Raw genomic sequence first — 21,389 nt, 5'->3', positions numbered from 1 at the left:
AAAGCTTCCATTTTACATTTCACAAATTTACAGTTGGAAAAGGAGGCATGCAAGCTTTCCTAGAAAAAACTATTCACACACGCAGTTAAAGATCTTCATTAACATTGAGTGTAAAGTTTCATGCACATGTTCTCCAGATAGCTTGTTTAATGAGAGGCCAAAGAAAGTAAATGCTACAAAAAGCATTCAATCACTGAAAAGTTTCCTGGTTTGTTTTTTCTACATTTATTGCTGCCTCTCATTTGTATATATGACTCTAGAATGAAGCTAAAAAGTTACAGATCCTTACCTGCCACACCAGCTGAAATCATGTGTACCTGGGTAGAATCTGGACTGAAAATATTGTTCAACTTCTCCTTGCAGTTCGAGTAAGCAGCAAAATATATCGCTCTAAAATTAGAACAAAATCCAAGTTAGGTTACATTTTATGTGTTGATACCCTGAAGAGTGGTGCCATTAAGTACTCTAAGTCAAGACAATCTGGGCTCAAACTCTTAGTTCCTCAGTAAAAAACTACTTAGGAATAACTCTTGCCAACTAGTGGGACCATTCTAGGAATGGAAAAGAAAAAAAAAAAAAAGTTTTAAAAAAAAAGATCATACCTTACAATTTTCTTCCACAACAACTCCAACCGACAATTAGTGAGGGGAAGGAAAGTTAATTAGAAACATGGCAATGATTCTGTATTTCTTTAATAGCAGATCAAGCTTGTTCTAATGGACCTACACTTACTTCAATAGCATCACTATTTCAAGATAACTAGCAAGTAAGTAGCTTTTCTTTTCAACCAAATAGCACACTTATTACTCTGGCATTTAAGATGCAAATATTGATAACGTGGTTATACTTTATAAGTAGTAATTATAAATATTTATATTTTAAATGCTAGAACATCTGTGAGGCTGGGATCTGCATGTTGTTTCCTTAGTTCTGTATTTAGAATAGACACAGATTTTTTTTTTCTCTGAATACACAAAAAACTTGCAAAGTCTGTGAGCTGGTATCAAAATAAAGCTGGACATAAAAGTCAGAATGTCAATGCAATATATTAAGAAAAATGCTTGTTTTCACTCATTAAAGCTAAAAAACTTATTTTTAAGCACATTAAACTTCACATTTAAGGTTATAACTCAGGTTTTTTAAACTTAAGACACCCCTATACAAGACAAAAAATGAACATGCAAGTTTTCATGAACAGAACATTAACCTCATTAGCTGTGCAAACATGTTTTTCTTTATTATAAAAAAGATAAAGTGCTTGCTTCATGGGTGTAATTTCTAAAATGGAATCAGAACTCAGTTAAGTATACTGGATGTGTCATGAAACATGATTCTCTACAGCTTATTTAAACAAAAAGCTGCTGTTAAATCCACTTAGCTAATGCTTAATTGAAATGAAGTACTGGATGAAGACAGTCAGCCAGAAGGAAATGAGGATGTGCTTATTTATAAGACCTCACACATTTTATCAGGTTGACATTTTGCGGGGGAGAGTGTGGGGGGGGTGGGAAGGGAGAAAGAACAAGCTAAGTATTTCACGTGGGGCAAGAAGGGAAGCAAATTAGAAGATTTAACACAAAATGTACTAAAATGAAATAGATTTTGGGGGCAATTGAGGATATTTTTCATTGAGGATAGTCACTTATAAAATGGAATCCATTGCTGTATAAAAATTACTCTTAAAAAAGTACTATCAACGTTAAACATTCAGACCAGACTGGACTATCAAAAGTACAGGCTCTTCAGATTAGGAAGTGCTGATACCCTGTAGGTGTCCAGAACCAAGAAAGCTACTGCAATACTTCAGCTTCTTCAAATATCAATGCTAAATTAGTGACCAGAAAATACCTCAAGTATTCCTAATTCCTTTTAAAAAATCTGCTAAAAGTACTCCAATTAATGAATTACATTTTCCTCTTATGCGGAAGATCTACAGAACACCACCTCATTTGTCAGATCTAAGTAAAAGACATATCAATGCAGAATGCAATCCAGTTTAATACACTTTTCCAGAAGCATCAAAATATCTTAAAGCAGGAAAGCTAAGATACTCTCCAAATGGGTGTGCAGGAGACAGGAATGTCTTCTCTTCAGACCAAAAACAAGAACCAAAACCAAAAGCAGGGCACTAAGTCAAGGGAAAAATAAAAGCTTTGTGGAATATATTCTCTCTACATAAACACTCTTTTAAACAGAATAGAAGGTAATAGGCCAGAAAGTAACTATAGCCTCATCCAGGATTATATATAGTAGTTATATTAGTTATATCAGTAGTTATATTAGTTTTACACAACTTTGTTGACATACTCTTCCTCAGGTTTTCTCCTATTTTTGTACTGAACTTAGGCTAACATTTGTATGTAAGGACCAGTTTGAACTCTGGCATAATCTTCACCTCACTGACTGCCAGCACCAGCCAAGTAGCTAGAGTATTTGTGCTGAAACTGACAGCAGCGGTACCACTGCCAGTTACATCAGATTTACCCCTTGTCTGCTGCACTGACACTGCCCCAGCATCCTCTGCAGTCCAGCCCACCACTGGATCTGCTTTCTCTGGAACAGCTGTTAAGTGTGTCATCCTACACAGTCTTGCCTCTTTTTGAAGCTTCAGATCAGGCTTCCTACTGCAGGAGGACAGTGGTCTGTGTGTCACCAGAATTCTGGAGGAAAGACCCAGTGTTTTGAGGCTACACTCACACAACTGCTTCCTGAAGATGACAGATTAAATGAAAGCTAAATCTACCTTTGTACTTCCAAAGGTACAGATTTCTTGTTTATATGAGCAACTCCTTAAGCATTTTCCTTCATAACTGGACAAAACACTGTGTGAGGGATAGTACACAACTGTGAATACTATTACAGTAGCATATAGGACAGTAAATGCTGAGACGGTTGGTGCAGGGATGTGGGACTGGAGCTGTGGAGTACGAGTGGCCCAATTTCTCAGACCACAAAGTTACCCCAGGAACCAAAGATTATTTGCTATTAAGCATTTACAAATGCAGATGCAAAACTCACTTTAAATAAACCTTATATCCTTTAAATTATGTATAGCAACATACGTTTCCTCAAAATTATTTCATTTACTGTACACGTTTGTATTTACCTGGAAGGAGCAACGCCTACTAAATTAGGACCCAGCCCTCTAAACAGAGAACGAGGACCTTCCTTTTGCAAGATCATCCTAGAAAACAAAAAAGTGACAGTACTGTAACACTCACATCAAAATTAAGGAATGCACTGACCACCATAACTACATCATTTTAAGCTTTAGTCTGTGTAAAATTTCCATAATAACTGGCAATGCAGTGCTGACCACGAAAATGTAATAATTTCCTACAATCAGCATAAAATAACATTCATTACAATTCCACTATTGCCACAGAAATTTAGGAACTCAGTGCAGAAAAAATATGATGTCAATGCAGACTTACCTCAAAGATAGGAACATATACATACACCAAGTTATCTGTCATTAGAAAGTTAAAGAAAGTGTCCTTTTATCAGGGAGAAGCTACTAAGGATGGGTATGTTCACATTCCTGTAGGTTGGATTGTTCAGGAAACAAAAATATTTGATCCTATTTTACATTCCTTTCATTACCCTTTAGCTCCCAATGTTTGGGAATTTTTGGGGGGTGGGAGGAACAGGGGGTGAAGGGCAAGAGAGGAGGAGAGAGACTTACGAAGGTTCAGTTACAGCAAGTCATACACCTTCTGAGAGCAGCTCAGGAAGATGTTAGCTCCACTGCCCAGCCAGGGACATCTTTTGCAGTCTATTACCTACCCTTCTCAGAGACAGAAACCTCAACATGGCTTTGCACGTACTGCCCTGGATTGGTACTACATGACTCCTAACAGTACACTAAATTACATGTCAGAAATTAGAGGAAAGCAGCCTTTCAGATAAAAAATCCTGACTTCTCCATCCTCACAAATGATTTAAATCTATTCAGTATTGAACTAGGAACACATTCTTAGATTTATTCTGTCTGTAAAATAGAGTGATTGACTACAGTAAAAGGAAACAGAAAGCTCCCATCAGAGAAGTCGCCCATCCTTGAGGCTGGCAGGGATTCCTTCCTATCATTTCTTAACAGCTGCCTGTGTGCTCCTACCCAAGCACTCCTGCTGGGCTGCAGAGCCAGTGGTTTTTTTTCTTTTCAACTCATTCCAGAAAAGACAATCCTTATCTCATCATGCAACGGAACTCAAGTTTGAGATTAACTGAAAAAGGAGTGTGACCCATGTAGAGAGTCACAACCACAGTACAGCCCTAACATCTCGTAGTATAAGTTCCACTACAAACAGAGCTCTGGAAAGACTGCTTGGGTGGCAGGGTGGTGTCACCTTCCATCTCTGTGGGAGTTACAAAGAAATATAGGGATATGACCAGTGAATTGAGACCTCAAATGAGGCATTACTAGTATTTATTAGAAGTAAACACTTGGGATGCCTATCCCATGTAACTGTGGTTGTTAGAAAGAGTTGAAAACCATTATGCAGCAAGGTTCCTTGGCACAGTAAGAGGATATCCATTAATATCCACATTTTGTGAAATCAATCTGTCCAACGATCTAGATGCTAATCAGATAATAGTATTTTAAGAAGTATGGTAGGACATGGGAGAAGAAACAAGGACTATCTGCATCCCATTACTGCAAATTGCTCTAGCAACTGCTTTAGAACCAGATTTAAAGTTAAGAATTAACTACTTCACTAGATGTTGTACAACAGAACTCTGTGCTTATTGATTTAGAAACACTGGCCAATACACACAAATAGTTCTCCCGTATATTTCTTCTTCAAAGAGACTTGCAGGTTAATGACAAGTCAATTACTCTATAAAGCAAACTACCTTTATATAAATGGCTATTTTGTTTGGAATTTACTATCAGAACAAACAGGTGAAAGCCATCTATAGCACTGTAGGAGATTCCAAATCTATTCTGATTTCCAGCAACTGTTTCATCACAGTTCTGCTGCTAAATCAAACTGAAAGTTTACATGTGCTTTCAGTAAGCAAAAAGAAGACGGTGGTTCTGCACCGCTACCACCACTATTTAGGAATGCTGGCATATAACGTGTCCAGCAGCATCTTAGCTTCATGTTCATAACAATTAGATACAATTTCACTATGTGGGTAGCATTGCTCCACAGCAATAATTAGGACTATTGAACACATACGCAAAAGCTGTTTGGAAACACAAATTACTGACATGTCTGTCATCCTCAAAGCATTTCTAATCCTATGGAAAGAATTATTCAAAAAAATCTTACCATATCACAGAGTTCAGCATCAGATTACAGCAAAGCTGAACCCATTTAACATCATCTATGTCCACTTAAAACACTACTTAAAAATCACTACCACCACGTTACACATGTATATATGCACATAGAACACATGCATGTATACAAAGCAGCAGGAATCTTAAGAGAAACTTTGGAGTGAAGTGTACCAGGTCTATTTGTTTCTTCTGCACCTACAGTGTCCCAAGACTTGAGAGAGTAACAAAGAGTTACAGAGGTTGCAGCAGACAGGATTATAATGGTGGTAATTATTGACACTCTTCTGCATTCACAGACACTAGCTGCAGGAGTTCCAGAGCATACCCTGAAAATAAACCACAAACTTTTTGCAATAAAGAGTAGATCCTATAGCCAGCCTGCACTGTTTACTGAAAGCAGTAAATGGCAAATCCATGGTTGGCAGAGCAGCACAAATGCTCCATATGGCCTCAGCTGACCTGCTTATGTCACATTGGGAAGCCTGCACTGGGAGGCTGGTCAGATTTCCATTATCAAGACCTCGGATTTAAAATCAGCAAGGTTAGTTATGAGAGGCATCTGCAGCATGATACACACCACAGATATCTAACATGGGAATTCACTTCTTTGCCAGAGAATGCAGTCACCTGTACCAGTTCTTCTGAGTTTGTTTCCTGACAGGTGACCTCTGTTGAAATCACCTCTGTTGATGCTTAAGATGCAGAAGTGATTCCACAGCAGTCAGTTAACTGAAATTCGGACATCATTTGCCTGATTCATCCTGCTTATAGACCGAGTTATCATGAGGCTTGGAGCACTGCACTGAATTTGGTATGAGAGGAGACAACCAAACCCTGACACTCATAAGTCAAAGTATCAAGTGACAGTAAAGGCATGAGAGTAACAGAAGGATTCAGTTTGGTTTTCCCATGAACAGCCCTAGTCCCTTAACTAAGAATAATTATGTCCAACACCTACATGTTTTCCTTGTCATAGTCCACCACCATGCCGTTTGGGACTTTTCCATATTTACTGTATTTAAATTGAAACCTAGAAAAGTTACTTGGCATCTCCGTTATTTGATACTGACCTGGAAGAAAACACATCTAAGCAAAGAACAAAAGCAGCAGAAGATACATATTCTTGAATCACAGATAAACAACAAGTCTAAGAAGCTGATTTACAAAAAAATCCCTCCAAAACAAATACAGACCACCAGTGAAGTTCATCATGGACTACCTCTACCTTAGTCTGAATTTGCTTCCTGGAAATACCCAGTTATTTTAGGTTTTAGCAAAGGGGTTTAAAGGATAGCAGGCTTCTAGCAGAGGGGCATACAAAACAAACATCTGTTCATGCTGCTATTCCTTCAGATACATTTCTAAACAGAAGATAAATTCATAACCAAACATTCGGGGAAGAAGCTAAAGGGCTCAACTTCTACCAAGAGGAGCCAATAAGAAAAGTGCTTTGGATGGAGTTCTCCTTCCTTGTCACAATCTGAGCCCTTCCTTCCCACAGGCCTGTTCAAAACACGTTCATTGATCAGACTCTTATATGTAAAAAGGCCCCAAATCATAACTCCCATGATAAGAACTACTTTCGATTCAAGGACCTATTTGGGTATAACCTCCATTTAAGCAAATCCTATCCTCTAACCAGATTTAGTATAAATCCTACACTGCAACTGCCAGAAGGGGCTCTCTACAAACTACTTCTGATTAATTGGGGGTAGAAGATAACTGGTCCAAGTCTTATCCAATTCTTTCTAATGCCAGAAATAGTAGCAGGTCCTTTCTGGAGAAAAACTCCCCTCATTCACAAATACTGAAAGCACCTCCCCAAAACGGGCTAGCTTGACTCCCCAAGAGTAAACGCTGCCTGTGGTCTGTACTAAGTTTAACTGCGGCCACACACGTTTTCCTGCTGGATACTGTGGCAGGTGCATCCACCCAATGAAAGCAGAGGTTCTTGGCTGCTGAGGTGTAGCAGCTTTGGGCTGCCTTTGTTCTCAGGGTCGTGGTAATTGGGGCCTTTGGCCAATGAGAGCTGTTCTTGACTACAGGTCAGATTCAGCCTGGATATAAATGGAGTCCCCTGGGGGGGCTATTTGGAGCTTGTCCCCTGGAGTAGCAGCTGCAGTTGACTCTCCCCTTGGTTCAGGACGCTGCCTAAGGAAAATCCTCAAAGGGCCTTGGGTCTGGATTGTCCTAGGTAGCAGGGCTTTGTAAGGCGTTTGGGGATGTCGTTAATGCCCAAGCCCTAGGTAGCAGGGCTTTGTGAGGCGTTTGGGGATGTCGTTAAACCCCAGGGAGCGGGGCTTTGTCTGCGTTGTTGAACCTGTTAAACCCTCTAGAGTTATTTGTTATGTGTTCTGGGTTGCCGTTAAACCCTAGAAAGCTGTTCTGTTCTCCTCTCACAGACATTCAAACCTGTAATTTACGGAGAGCTATAATAATTTTTTATTATTTTTTATGGTTGGCTGTTTAATTGAGAGCATCCGTAACAATTGGCATAGTCGGCAGGATGTCGATAGAGGAGATATTACAGAGATATAGTTGTGCTCCTTCTCCCCCAAATGTGCAATGGGTGAAGAAGAGGTGGTTCGATCCGGTGGAAGTTGCGAGAAAATTAGAATAAAGCTGGGGAAGCTGGTAGATAAGCGAAAGCGAAGGGAAAATGTGCACAATATTAGGTGCCTATTTGATTCAGGCGCAGGATTACTTTGTAATGGTGGAGAAAGATGCCTTACAGGAGCAGTTGGAAATCGATCATTTAAAGACAGAATTATTATGAGAAAGAGAAGGCAGTTATTAGAAAGAAAAATTGAAATTATGCTGGCACAAGCAAAAAAACCTCCTAGTGTTGTTCAGATTCAGAAGTTAATTACAGGTGTAGATCTTGAAGAGTGGGACAGAGATACTTGGGGAGAGTCTGATGAAAGTGGCTCAGAGGAAACAGAGGAACTGGAAGAAAGACAGGTGCGACCTGTCATTAAAACAGAGAGGCACACAGGTCCACAAGGTGGGAAACAGCGAACCACAGTCCGTACAACCCCCTGGATGGGATCCGAGCTCGGTGAGCTTCAAGTTAAATATTCACATAAGCCAGGTGAAACTGAAACTGAGTATTTGTGGAGAGTTTCTTTAACGGGGACGGGGGATCGAATTATGTTGAGTGATGAAAAGGCAGGAGGTTTCTGGGGTCCTGGAGTGTTTTTAAGTGATGGACCAGCGGGTAACCAGTCGATAACATCTTGAGTGGCTTACTGGGCTGAGGGTGTGGACCCTAAGGAGAGCAGAGAACCCGTTACCATTAAAGTAAATGGGACTTCGGAACTGGCGGAGGCAGTACAAAAGGCTGCTTGCATTCAGGCAATGTATGAGTGGGGTCGGTGCGGAATCCTGTTTGCAGCGCCAGTGGATCCCAGCCACCTTAGAGCTCTTATTAGAGGGCTCCCGGCTGCCTTAAAGATACATGTCCTGTCCCTCAGAGAAAGGGTGCAAAGAGCTATTGAATGCAACCAGCGAAAGCCTCCCCAACCCTCACGTACACGTCTTAACGTGGGCAGAAGTGTTACATGATCTGGTTGCTTATGGGTAAGAGATGGGCTGGACTGACCCGGGTGGGGGCGAAGATGGAAGCCGGAGGGTTCAGCAAGTCAGTCAGAAACTTTTTCCCAGGCAGCCTCATCATACAGACTTTAAACTGCCCCAGGGTAAATCAGGTCGATTTTACAATTCAAGAATGAATCATTTTTGGCAGAAGGCATTGGCACTGGGGGTACCCCGAGCAATATTACATGGGCAATCTACTGGTAACATCTAGAAGTAGGTGCCATTGCTGGAAGGCAGAACTCGAGAACAAAGGAAAAATATTAGGGTTTGATGTTTTGGTAGGTAAACAGTGGTGTTTACCAGACAGCAGTGTGGAGTTTTGGAGTTTGGGGGACAGAAATTGCCTGTGTCTCTCAATATCCACTCCCAACTGCTGCCAAACAGGGTATTTTTGAAGTGATTAATGATACTGAAAAATATTATAAATTGTGCACATTTCCCTTACAGTTCTCCAATGTGGCCCATCCACAAACCAAATAAAAAGTGGCAATTAACAGCTGATTATGGGCAGCTGGATGCCCATCCGGGCCTTTTGTCAGCTGCAGGGCCTGGCTGGGCTGGGTGCAGCCAGGTCTGGGATGGACTCTTTGTGTTGCCTTTGTCAGAAGCTGAGGTGACTTTGCTCCCACGTGGGACAGCTGGCAATTTACATTTGTATGTCTCTCGCTGACAATTGCTTGCTATGCACTGGCTCAAAAGCTCGCTAAAACCATGCCCAGAGAAGGGGTTAAGATCTCTGGAAACACCACCCCACCACCCCCCCTCCAGTAAGAAACTGCCAGGAAGCACTGTGTGCAGTTAGATCATTATTGCCAATCACAGCAGACAGGGAAGGAAACACCCAAATCATTTTAATCAGGTAACAGGAGCCACTTTACTGCCAGGGTAGACCAGAAGTGGGCACAACAAGGCATCAAGTAGGTGTTTCATACACCACATTACCCTCAAAGCTAATGGCATGGATGAGCGAATTAGTGGCTTGATCAAGAGACATGCCAATGTTTCATGACCTAACTAGGATATAAGGTTGGCACAAGGGGTTTTTATTATCAATAATCACAAGTGACATTATGTGAAGCCCAAAATATAAGCATTTTATCCTATGGGATTATCAGGTGATGATGCTACTATACTTGACAATCATAAGGGCCAGTTCCCCCTGAAAATATATGCAGGCCAACCTACCATGGTGAAGTTGCCCTCAGTTGGGATTGTGCCTATGACCCCAGTAAAATCTAGGGGGTTTATATGCTTGGGGAGGCCTTAGATAAAGGTAGAAAACCTCACTGAATCAGTGCCTGATGGATAACCCCTGGTATCTAATTTGATGCCCAGGTTCTGATCTGAGTCCTAGTTCTGTTTTTTTGTTAGGATCTTGAAGGAACAGATGACGTCGGTATCCTGCTTGGCCATGGGGATCCATATGGACAATGAAGACTCAGAAGACAATGTGGTGGTGAATAGACCTTGTGAAATTGGCAGCATTCAGAAGAATGTGATTGAACTTGGTGCTATTGTGTTAATATCACTTCAGGTCAAAAAAATGAAAAAAGTAATAAGAGACTTGAGGCAATTGTTGCCATATTAAGCATTAATTAATTGGATATGTTTAAATCTTCCTTGTTAGAATGATTAATCAGCTTCCTTCAATGTTGATTGTAATACATGGTATGGTTGGAGGGTTGGTTTCTTTTAGGATTTGATTGTATAATCATCTAGGGATGACAATCCACAATGAGTATAGAGATTCACCAGGACCACACTCCCTTTTAACCTTGGAGGCAAGAGATGACTGCACCACCACTTCAAGGAAACCAGCCAAATCATGACTGTAGTGACGAAGTGGATTGTGGCAGGTGCATCCACCCAATGAAAGCAGAGCTTCTTGGCTGCTGAGGTGTAGCAGCTTTGGGCTGCCTTTGTTCTCAGGGTCTTATGGTAACTGGGGCCTTTGGCCAATGAGAGCTGTTCTTGACTACAGGTCAGATTCAGCCTGGGTATAAATGGAGTCCTCTCGGGGGGCTACTTGGAGCTCGTCCCCTGGAGCAGCAGCTGCACTCTCCCCTTGTGTCAGGATGCTGCCCAAGGAAACTCCTTGAGGGGCCTTGGGTTGGAACGCTGCCCTGAGCAGGTCCTTGAGGTTGAGAGCCCTCACTTGTCAGGTGAATGATAAAATGTTTTGGGTTGTCGTTAAACCCTAGGTAGCAGAGCTCTGTAAGGCATTTGGGGATGTCGTTAAACCCCAGGGAGCAGGGCTTTGTCTGCGTTCTGGGTTGCCGTTAAACCCTAGAAAACTATTCTGTTCTCCTCTCACAGACATTCGAACCTGTAATTTACAGAGAGCTAGTTACCTGTGTTAATAATTTTTTATTATTTTCAGTGGCTGGCTGTTTAATTGAGAGCATCCGTAACAATACTGAATATCACAAGCACTGGTGGCAAGAGAAGGAAAGACAGTGCCCATTCAGTGAGGTGCTATACAAACAAAACATCCCAGATCAGAGCAAAAAGTGGCTTTACCTGTCTTACTAGCTCTAAAAATGTTATAGTCACCCATTCACCAGAAGATACAAGGCAGGAAGGGTATGGAGTGATGAAAGTTGAGAGAGACTAAGAAATCATAGGACTTCTTGCCTCTGTATTTGGCAACATCTATGATTTGGCCACAAACCAGTTGAAAAAGTCTTATACTAACGCTTTTTCAGGATGAAAATAGAGTACGGAACTTAAGTGTTACAGTGCTCCCAGTGAGTTTTGGGGATGTAGTTTAGAGTTGTGAATTGTATAAGGTGTACATGCTCTGGCTAATTCAAGGTACAAACTCAAGAATGAAGGAGGTTCACGAAAGTGGAATGTGAAACTTAATTACAGTTAAAAGGCAAAATACAGAATGCCATTTCACAGTAGCATCATGACACACATAAGTCTGAATCTTTCATATGAATTTGTCCAACACACCACTCTCCTCCTCCCTCCTCAAAATGACCCAAAAGCCTACTAACATATACACTCACTTCAAACAATGGAGAGGTCCAGGAGAAACTCTAGTTACTCGATTGACACTAGCACCATTCACAGTGTTGAGATGGACTTCAGAGATGTAGAGAGTTACAGAGGAGGACTGCAATCGTGTTTTCACAACTTCCAGTGGACATGTCAGAATCGCACCAACAGTACCTCCACATCTGCAAAAAGAAATAGGATCATCATATTCTTAACTACAAAGAAACTGAAGGATATATTCACATGTAATTAACATTATACTCAAACTGCAAAAGGTGAAGAAACAATTCAAACATGCATGACAATGCTGCACTTATTTGCCCTTGAAGGCAAACAAACTGTTAAGTCAGTTTGTTAACCCCACAGCTTGGAGTGAAAATTTAAACAGGCAAAAAAAAAAGTTTCCCAAAGTAGTGAAGGTGAAGTCTTCAGTACATGCTGTTCAAATCAGTTCTGGAAAGTAGCTCAGTATCTGAAATGTTTAACTTCTTATGGTAAATTTTAACTTTTTTTGAATGTTTAGTGCGCTTCTGACCACAAGGTGCCAAAAATCCTTAAGGGTAGAAAAGATTTATGCACTATGCACAAAGGGCTACAGGTAAAAACGGTAGTGTGGCAATTTAAAATACTTATGAAGACATCTTCAAAACCCCATTTGTATTTTGGCCATTGTACCATGAAAGCAATGATTTCTCTGAGTGTTTCCCAAGTTCTGCCTATTACAGCAAAACAGACTAGATACTGTAGAGTAGAACCTGGAAAGACAAAAGAGCTTTAAGTGGCTAACCAGACTTGCAGATTTTGCTTCAGTCTGCAACTCATTCCTGCAAGCAAGCCAAGGCAAGCCATGCATGACTTGTGCTGACAATGGAGATATTGCTATTCTGTCAGAGTAGAACACAGACAAGAACATACTGTCTTTTAGCAGCTCTGCTCAAATGATTCTTCTGGTGCTTTTTCATAATAATTTATTAATATCTACACTCATATCTGTTTAACTATGATCTCATACAGCCTGAGAGAAAAATAATCAAATCCACAAATTCTGATTCCAAAGACAACTCCACATTCCTTGACATTACCATTACAAAGAAGTGCTACCCTTGAACCTTTTCTGAGATCAGTAATCATAACTTTGTAAAATATCCTGCTTAAAACTATGACTGGACACTATATGCACACTTTAGAAAAAACAAAACCCAGATTTAATTTGGGTATTAATTAATGCTACTAACAACTTAGTCTGAAATCCACTAACACACAAGTACAATTTGTACTCAATTCAAAAGGCCCAGCATTCACTTCTCTGATGTAGTAACTAAAGGTGGTGTTCGATTCTGAAAAAACAGTTATCAGCTATTTTGTTTTAACATGAGAGGCTCAAATACTCCCAAAACATTTAAAAACTGCAAGACTTGTTCAACAGTATTTTTAAATGTCTTCCAAAATGCAAAGGAGAATTCAGTACAAATTAGGAGTAATCACTAAGACTCAAGATTTCCTAAAAACTTTCATAGGAAAGGTAGCTATTAGTCTAGCTAGCTTTGACTCTCTTTTGCTGCAGAGAGTATTATAAATAATGGTAGATGTTAACATAGCATTGCATCCTAAAATAATAATCTGTTTGTATGAATTGAAATGACAATACCAAACAGCTGCAAAGTAGGATGTTTGTGATATTCACTTAATGCTCCATTTAAACCTACTGACCTAGAGGTATCCTATTACTAAGTCTAAAATCATCTTGTGCCACCCCTAGCTCCAACATTAGACAGGAGTCTACTCTCTTCCAAGTTTTAATAGAGGAAAGAAATCAGGTTTCTTTGTCAGTATGGAAAAAAGTGTTCCCACAGAAGATGGAAAACAGTCTTTAAGCGTGTGCTGTACACATGCAGTAACAGACTGATACAGCTTTCAGAGTACCATAGTCAAAACATCTGAATGAACAATTCACTTGCTTACTCTTCTAATAGCAAGCTACAAAGAAGACTTTTTAAAATAAGAGTTACAGAAAGAGACAGACTCGATGTACTAATATTTTTTAGCCAGTGTTGGAAGCAGTAGCAACCTGTAACATGTTAAGGTTCATGGCATGAATTCCACATGGGAATCACAGGTAGGCCAGCCCTGAAAAGAACTTGACAGGGAGCTTTAGAGCTGGAGCCTCTTCAAGGCAGACATCAAGTGACTGTGTTTCCTGCAGTTCAACAGCAGACAGTGCTGTATGATAATGTGCCTGTACAGGTGATGTAGGAACTTGCCTTTAGACCTTCCTTCATTCCTTGCAACCCCTCCGTTTCCGATCACCTCAAGCCTACTCCCTTTAAGATCTTTCTGCATTTGATCTTGGACAGGTTACATGAGGACTTGTTTTCAAGCAACAGTAATGGCAAGAGAAAGCACGTGGTATGGTTTATTTTAGCGAGATAAATACTATGGAAGGGGGAAGAAAGAAGGAGGAAAAAACCTGGCCTGCATTTTTCAAGAGGGCTTGGAAATTGAAGCCTTTAATGTTACTGGCTCCACAGCTATGTTGCACTGGAAAAAATTTCCAAAGTTTAAGATCAATGCTGACCTGGTACTTATATCCTGCATCACATCCAAATCACCATAAGGAATGACTGACTGCAACAGCACTTGTCAGACATTCACTGTGGATGGGTTAGAAATACTCCATTCAGCAGTGGATTACTAGATTACTAGGGAAGAGGGCAGACAGACAGCTACTCAATGCTTGTTCTTTTTAAGTCTGCCTAGAACAAGTGTTGAGTGATAACCAGCTGATGTAACAGCATCTAGCACTATTTTTACATGCATCATAAGGAAACAAAGTTTCACAGTGCTATATGATTCTGTATTGCTCACAAACAAATCTTTTCAAAAAAATCACTAGTTTATACTTCTGTCAAAATGGCCTACCTCACTCTCACTGCCCTCAAAAAGCCCCATATAATACAGAAAGCATCTGGAACTAAAGAATGTTGAGGAATCAGACCCTGATCAGCAGTTACAAGATGCACTGAGTTTCAACTGAACTACCAAACAAAAGCATAATCCAGGAACTACACTGATTTATCTAGTTCACTTGAACTTTAAGATAAACACTGCAATGCTTGACAAATCTGTTTGAGAAACTGTCCATAAACATAGCTCATAGGGAAACAAAGAGAAACAATTCAATAATTATGAACCCTGTACAAACAAGCAACTTCTAAGAAGCATGCCAGCCATTCTGTCACCAGAATCAATGACTGTATTTTATTTATAAATATATTTCAAGCCTTGCTTATTTAACACACTACTTGAAATACTGTGAAAGACAGCTACTTCTTTGTGCTCCAAGTCCTGGCAGGCCATTAACAGCCAGCCACCAGCTCCAGCTTAGAAAAAGTATTCTATAAATTGTCAGCAGACTGCAACCAGCATTCCTGCTACCCTCCTCACCAGCTCAAATTAAGGGGTTTTTTTTTTTAGTTTGTGTCTTAACACAAATTGGGGAGTAGAACAGTTGGGAAAAAGATTTTGTAAGAGTTAGAAAATTATTGCACAGGTAGGATTTTGTAAACTACATAAGAATTTTCTACTACCTAAAACCACTGTGCACTTCAGCACCTTCAGTCATGTACTAGGCCCCAACAAAGGTGACTTGTGAGAACACTTAGTAAGGTGGAATTTCTCCAGGATTAGATAAGTTTTACCTGGCAGAGTGAGCAGGTAAGCAAGTACAGTCCAGCTGACATTATAAACTGGAACTGAGGAAGGGCAAAACCTGAGACTCTCCTGTGTCTGAAAGTTTACAGCAGTTTCTAATGAATGCTGTTCAGAAGACCACTTGCTCATCTTACCGATTCTAAATTTGACATTTGCTCTAATCAAGGTCCACTGCAAGCCTTCCTTTAGCTTTGCCAAGTGAGTATAAGAAAAACTTGCAAAGCTGACTTTCATCAGAAACACCTGATCATACAAGGGCATAAGAATCCACCTGTAGGTCCCAAGTAATTTGAAGGGCAGAAAAGAGCAGCAGATGAATCCACAAAAATAAACAGAGGTAAACCTAAAAGATTAAAATCTCACTACTATTAACACAGTCAAGTTAGAGAAAATCTGCAGCTTAAACTGTGCAAGAAGGCACAAGAAACATTGCGCTCAGTGAAACAAATACAGAGAGACATGTAGTTATCATCTAATCTGCAGGACTGTGATAAAACAGTAAAACTAAAACCAGTTGTATACTTGACATCTCTTGGACAGAAAGATTGAGGAAGATAGTAATGCTTTCCTAAACTGCATCTTATTCCACAGAGCATTAAAAAAATAATTAATTTGATCCCTATCGTGCATTTAGTCCATCACCTCACCAGATTAACAGAAATAAACCTGGAATTATTTGAGCTTTAAACTCTGCTAGCAATTCAACGTATATAGAACACTGACAACCACTTCCCTGCAGTTAAACCTTTATTTTTTTGTGAGACACTGCAAGGAAAGAAATATGCACATGCTTCAAAAACTAATCCTGTTTGGCATTCAAATCCCAGGTTCCATTTCCAGAAATGGCTGCACAAGAAAACCTTCTCTTATTATTGCAAGTTGAAGGTATCTGCCTTTGTCCAGAGTAGTTGAGTATCTTCTACTGATACCTTACACCCCTGCAAGCAAAAGCAGAGGCAGCTCCAGCATGGATGAGGGGCTCAATTTCAGCCACTGGACTGTTTCTAAATGCTCCAAAGCAGATTAATATTCCCGGTGCCAGTGTCAGCTGACCTAGAATTGAAACTGTCAGTGCAAGAATTTTTTTATTCCTTCAGGTAACTATATATTTCATAAAAATAAAAAGACAAAGATGCATAGTGCTAGTCTCAGATTCACCTTTCACAGTATTGGTACCCACAGCCTCAAAGATAACCCTTGACCTTGTTATCTTGGGTCTACAGTCATTCATGTATTTTACAAGCTGCTTCTCTTTCCTGCACAAAAAAAAAAAGAAAGTTCCATGCAAATACCGTCTGCCAAGAGAAGCAGCAAGGAAAACTGAGCTGAAAACTCTCAAAAGAAACCCCAAGCTACTTGCAAACAGAACTCCTTCTAATCTCTTCACCACTTACTGCAAATTCAGGTCTCAAATCTACCAGCAATTTCATAGAGCTATCTTAAAACACGAGTGACTTTCTCATAAACAGATAAAGTTCCAGGTTTGGCTATTAAGTTTACAGTATCACTTTTTTCAAAAGTATTTAGGGGCTTTTAGTTGTAGCAAGTACAATTGCACAAACAGCAAGAATGTATCTCATCAATCCTGAATAACCAGGGTTTTCCTGTTAACATACTGCTCAACTTGTATTATTACTCACCTTTCCATCTTTCACATTAATATGACAACTAGGAGTACTGGCAGCCAGAAACCCTTAACACCCTTATTGACTGACTATGTTTCTTTGCTGAAACTTAGAAAGTTGACATTAAGGTAACATCCTTAAAACCAAAAATACTAATCTAACTTGCTATTTCTAATCAACAGCATAAAAATAAAATTCCCCTGATGTACTGACATATACAAATCTACAGGTGAAAACAGGAAAAACACCACAAGGGGGACAAGCATCACTGGGTTCCATTATCCAAAACAAACATCAACATGTACAGTGTAGCTTCCATTAGAAACCAGCATAAATAAATATTTACAACGACATTTGTATTAAGTAAAAACATCTGAAACATCAGTCATCTAGAAGGAAATGAGAAACACACTAGCTTCACAATTTCTCAAGTACTGGTAGCAATTTTCATGCAATGTGGTAACCTCATGGAACAAAAACCCCAGCTGCTCTGTGCTTTAAACAAGCACAGTTGTATTCAGCACAGAAGAATACCTGAACACAAAAATAACCTGAAGTCTGGACAGGAAGGTACTAACCTTTTCCTATGCCTTGCAACAGCAAAAACTTGTTCCAAAAGACATCCATGGTTATGTCAGGAATGTATTTTGGGTTAGAGGGGAGCTCAAGTGACTATTTCTGAAAGAGTGAAAAAGCCCCTATCATCACACTACCTGCTATATTATTAACTAATATCTTCTTAAAATCAAAAACTACCAAGGCTCTTTCACTTCTACTTCATACATTTCAACAGCATCTCATCTTCCTGAAGAATTCAAACATTTCTCTTATATGTATTTGCAAAGTCTTAACTATTTCAACTACTGCATGGATTTGCTAAGAACCTCTGTCAGAGTGATTTAAATTACAGATCAATTTGAGATAGTTCTGTAATCAGGATGAATAAACAGAAACTGCACCCTATAGTCCCTGACATACTAAATTAGAAAACAGCCAACTTTCTGCAAGAAACACAAAGAGTAAAGAAGTAAACCTGAGATTGTCCAACCCTGAACTCACACAAACAGCTGTCTACCTCCTAACCCAGCACAGTCCCTCCTTCTGCCGAGGAAACAAAGCACAGGCAAGTTGCCATACCTTGATGGAAGTTTGTATGATACAGAATTCCTGTCAAATTTGTCATTTCCAGAAAAATCATGAAAACCTGGAAATTATTTTTGTAGTGAACACCGGAATTTGCATTCCATGTACCATTATGATTGCAAGCAGGTACATCCTAAACATAATTAATCTTTCCTATAAAGCAAAACATTGTCTTTCTACTACTTTTAATGTTAAGTAGTCTAAGAACTAGAAAAAGCATGTAACTAACTTATGTACTTGAACTAAAATGCTCATCTAAAGGCTACATTTTAATCACAAGACTTTAATTCAAGGATACAGAATGATCACTTGATTTCTTTTTGGTTTGGTATAAAAGCACCTGAGTTTGCACTATCAACACACTGTCTATAGTGACAGCAGTTGCTGTTTGACCAGGAGATGGAAAAAAATAGAAGGTATGCAAAAAAACTACAGTTTGATTCCTGAAACAGAAGATTTCCAAGCAATGCAACTGAGTAGCTCAGAAAAAAAAAAATAAAATCAAGAGTTTAATCTGAAGCACCTTTCTGTATCACAATCCAACACTACAAACACACTGCTAGTTTCTGGTCCCACAAGAACAAACAGAGCTGTGGTAACTACCTGGTTTGTGGAAACAGAACCTGACAAATAGGGGCATCATGAGAAAACATAAGCTAAGTGATCTCAGGTGTGTCACAGCGTGAACCTGAATTCCAGGTACACTATCAATCCACTGAGGTGTGCTCCCTGCAATTTCTCTTCAGTATAGAGCGCACAACAGCAGTTTTGAATATAGTCTAGAAAAGTATGCTTAAGTATCTTTAGGTGACAGCAGAGTTACTGCATGGAACCAACTGCTTACAAATTCTATCAGTTAAAACAGCTTTTCTTTAAGGGATGTGTTCTTAAAAGCTAGGACCATTTTACTATAAGTGTGATGCTCTTATGCTATCTATTTTCTACTTCTAAATGTGATTGCTGTTATTTTTACATAACAAAGTACATCGTATCTTTAAAAAGTCAAGAAGGTCTAAGTAGTACGTGGGGGGGAGACTGCATGTAAATGAAGTAGTACTTCATCGCTGCACTGGATAATGCATGAACTGGGCCAGCAAAATCATTTAGATGCTTTCTTTTCTAGAAAAAAAATGCACTTCAGTGATAGTGGTAGGGAGTACATTAAAGCCATTCTGAAATTATTTCTTTCTAGACTTAGTATTTGTATCACAAAATATTGGCTGTATTTACAATTAGTATGCAGTTATGAAACAGAGGGGATTCTTAAAAATGGAACTACTTGAGTAAGAATTAATTTAGCAAAACAAAGCAAGTAGTAATTGCTGAGTAATTCATTGCTAAAAGAGCCTAGAAAACCTGTTGGACAGGAATAAGGATGCAGAGGTAGGAAAAAAGGAATAAGGGGAAAAAATTAGAATATGAAGCTAGCTCCCAATGTAAACATTCTGAAATGGCCCACAAGTACTGCAGTTTTGACAGTTGTTGAATAGGTCATGAAACAACGGAGGCAGTTACAGAAAAATCCCAGGATGGCCCCACCTACATTATTAAACCAGCAACGTCATCAGTTACAGTTTCATTACCAAAAGCAGGAATTGAAAACTGAACTTAGACATTCAAAAAAACCAAAGCCAGCAGATTGAGATGTGTTTCCATACAGTCTCCAGTGAAACCTAAAGGAAAACAAAGCTTCCTTCCTTTTTAAGTTTCACTAAAAACTAAAGATCACTAAGGTGATCTATAGTCCACCATGCTCACAAAGAAGTCATGAGATGAACTCAAACAACTTTCCTACTGCTAAATGTGACCAAATATACAGTTAGCTTTGCTGAACTAAGGTTACAGGAAACACGTGGCTGGCACATGAGGAAATGGCATTCAGCCTTTCCCTGACAGTATAACCCTTGACCCAACTGGCCAGCAGCTATCCATAGACGACTCCACAAAAAATACAAGTGAACAAATTGACCTGAGCAATCTTCATCCAGTCTTAAGGTTCAGGTTTATAAACCTGTCTCTATCATTATGCACAATTCTGCCTAGTAATCACCTCTGTACAGAGCTATCAAGTTAAACTGCTACAATAAAGCAGCACTCCTACTGTTTTTCTGAATGTTCACAGGACGTGAAGCCTGAAGAGAAAAGTACACAGTACTACATCTTGAGCCTCCTGCTGCCTAATCACCCTCCTCTTAAACACAGTGCTAAAAATTAGTGGGGTGAAAAAGCACCCACATAAGCACTAAATCAAGTGCATAACACTGGAACACAAAGTGTGTTGGAAGCAGAGAAAGTGCTCACATGTATTCAACTCACCCAGACCTGCTCAGAGTAAACACTACATTATTCTTCCACCTCAAGACACCCCAGTCCAGAGGCAGTGAGTTCATTTTGTCAAGGAGGAGCACAAATGGAAATCCAAACACGAAGCTCTCTCATGGGAGGCAAAGCATGTTCTCAGTCTGTCACTACTTCCACAGGGTCATGCTCACCACCCAAGTACACTTTTATAGTTAAGCCAAACAGGATCCTCAGCTTTCTCTTCTAAGCTAGGTGCTCTTCTCACTCTATCCCTGGAGGGGCCACAGGCTGTGTAATCACATACGTCTCGGGCATTACAAAGCTTAAAAAGATGAAGAAAGACTAATACCTGCAAAGGTACAAAGTTACCTCAAACCTAACAAAGGGTACCAAAGGCCACACATTTACTTCTACCTATAATCTTCCCTCCAGTTTCTTCTGTCTTCATGGGTGGAAGGAAAGCTGCGTGACCACGGCAAGCCCACACCTAAAAGCAGTACACACCAAGGTGATAAAATGCATTCAAGTAGCACAGTGGCCCTTTGACACTAGCGTTACCAGGTGGTCACTTCCAGGCTGCTGAGCGGACTGACATGCTTGGGCAGCCTCTCCGATGCGGTGGGGGAGCCCATGCACAGAGGGCTCCGCGTGTTTCTCCAGATAAAGGACAAACTCCTGGAACAGCGATCAGAGGGAATAGGCTATTTTTAACGGAAACT

At 39.9% G+C, this 21,389-nt stretch overlaps 1 protein-coding gene across 1 annotated transcript in view; it reads right to left on the bottom strand.

The window, feature by feature from the left end:
• The window catches only part of SLC25A36 (solute carrier family 25 member 36), a 33,324-nt gene extending 12,176 nt beyond the window's left edge, over nucleotides 1–21,148 (bottom strand). Inside the window, exons 1-4 of the mRNA XM_026854662.1 lie at nucleotides 21,040–21,148; nucleotides 11,902–12,072; nucleotides 3,107–3,184; nucleotides 290–390 (exon numbers count right to left, since the gene is read on the bottom strand). Of these exons, the coding sequence (XP_026710463.1) occupies nucleotides 290–390; nucleotides 3,107–3,184; nucleotides 11,902–12,072; nucleotides 21,040–21,074 (385 nt within the window). The 5' untranslated portion in view covers nucleotides 21,075–21,148. The remainder of the gene's footprint in view (nucleotides 1–289; nucleotides 391–3,106; nucleotides 3,185–11,901; nucleotides 12,073–21,039) is intronic.
• Nucleotides 21,149–21,389: the final 241 nt, after the last annotated feature.

The sequence above is a fragment of the Athene cunicularia genome (genome assembly GCF_003259725.1).
Source record: "Athene cunicularia isolate RWA chromosome 9 unlocalized genomic scaffold, athCun1 chr9_part1, whole genome shotgun sequence".
In the NCBI taxonomy this organism is placed as follows: Eukaryota; Metazoa; Chordata; class Aves; order Strigiformes; family Strigidae; genus Athene; species Athene cunicularia.
Note: the sequence above shows the minus strand (reverse complement) of the source record. Positions and strands in the feature narration are given on the sequence as shown.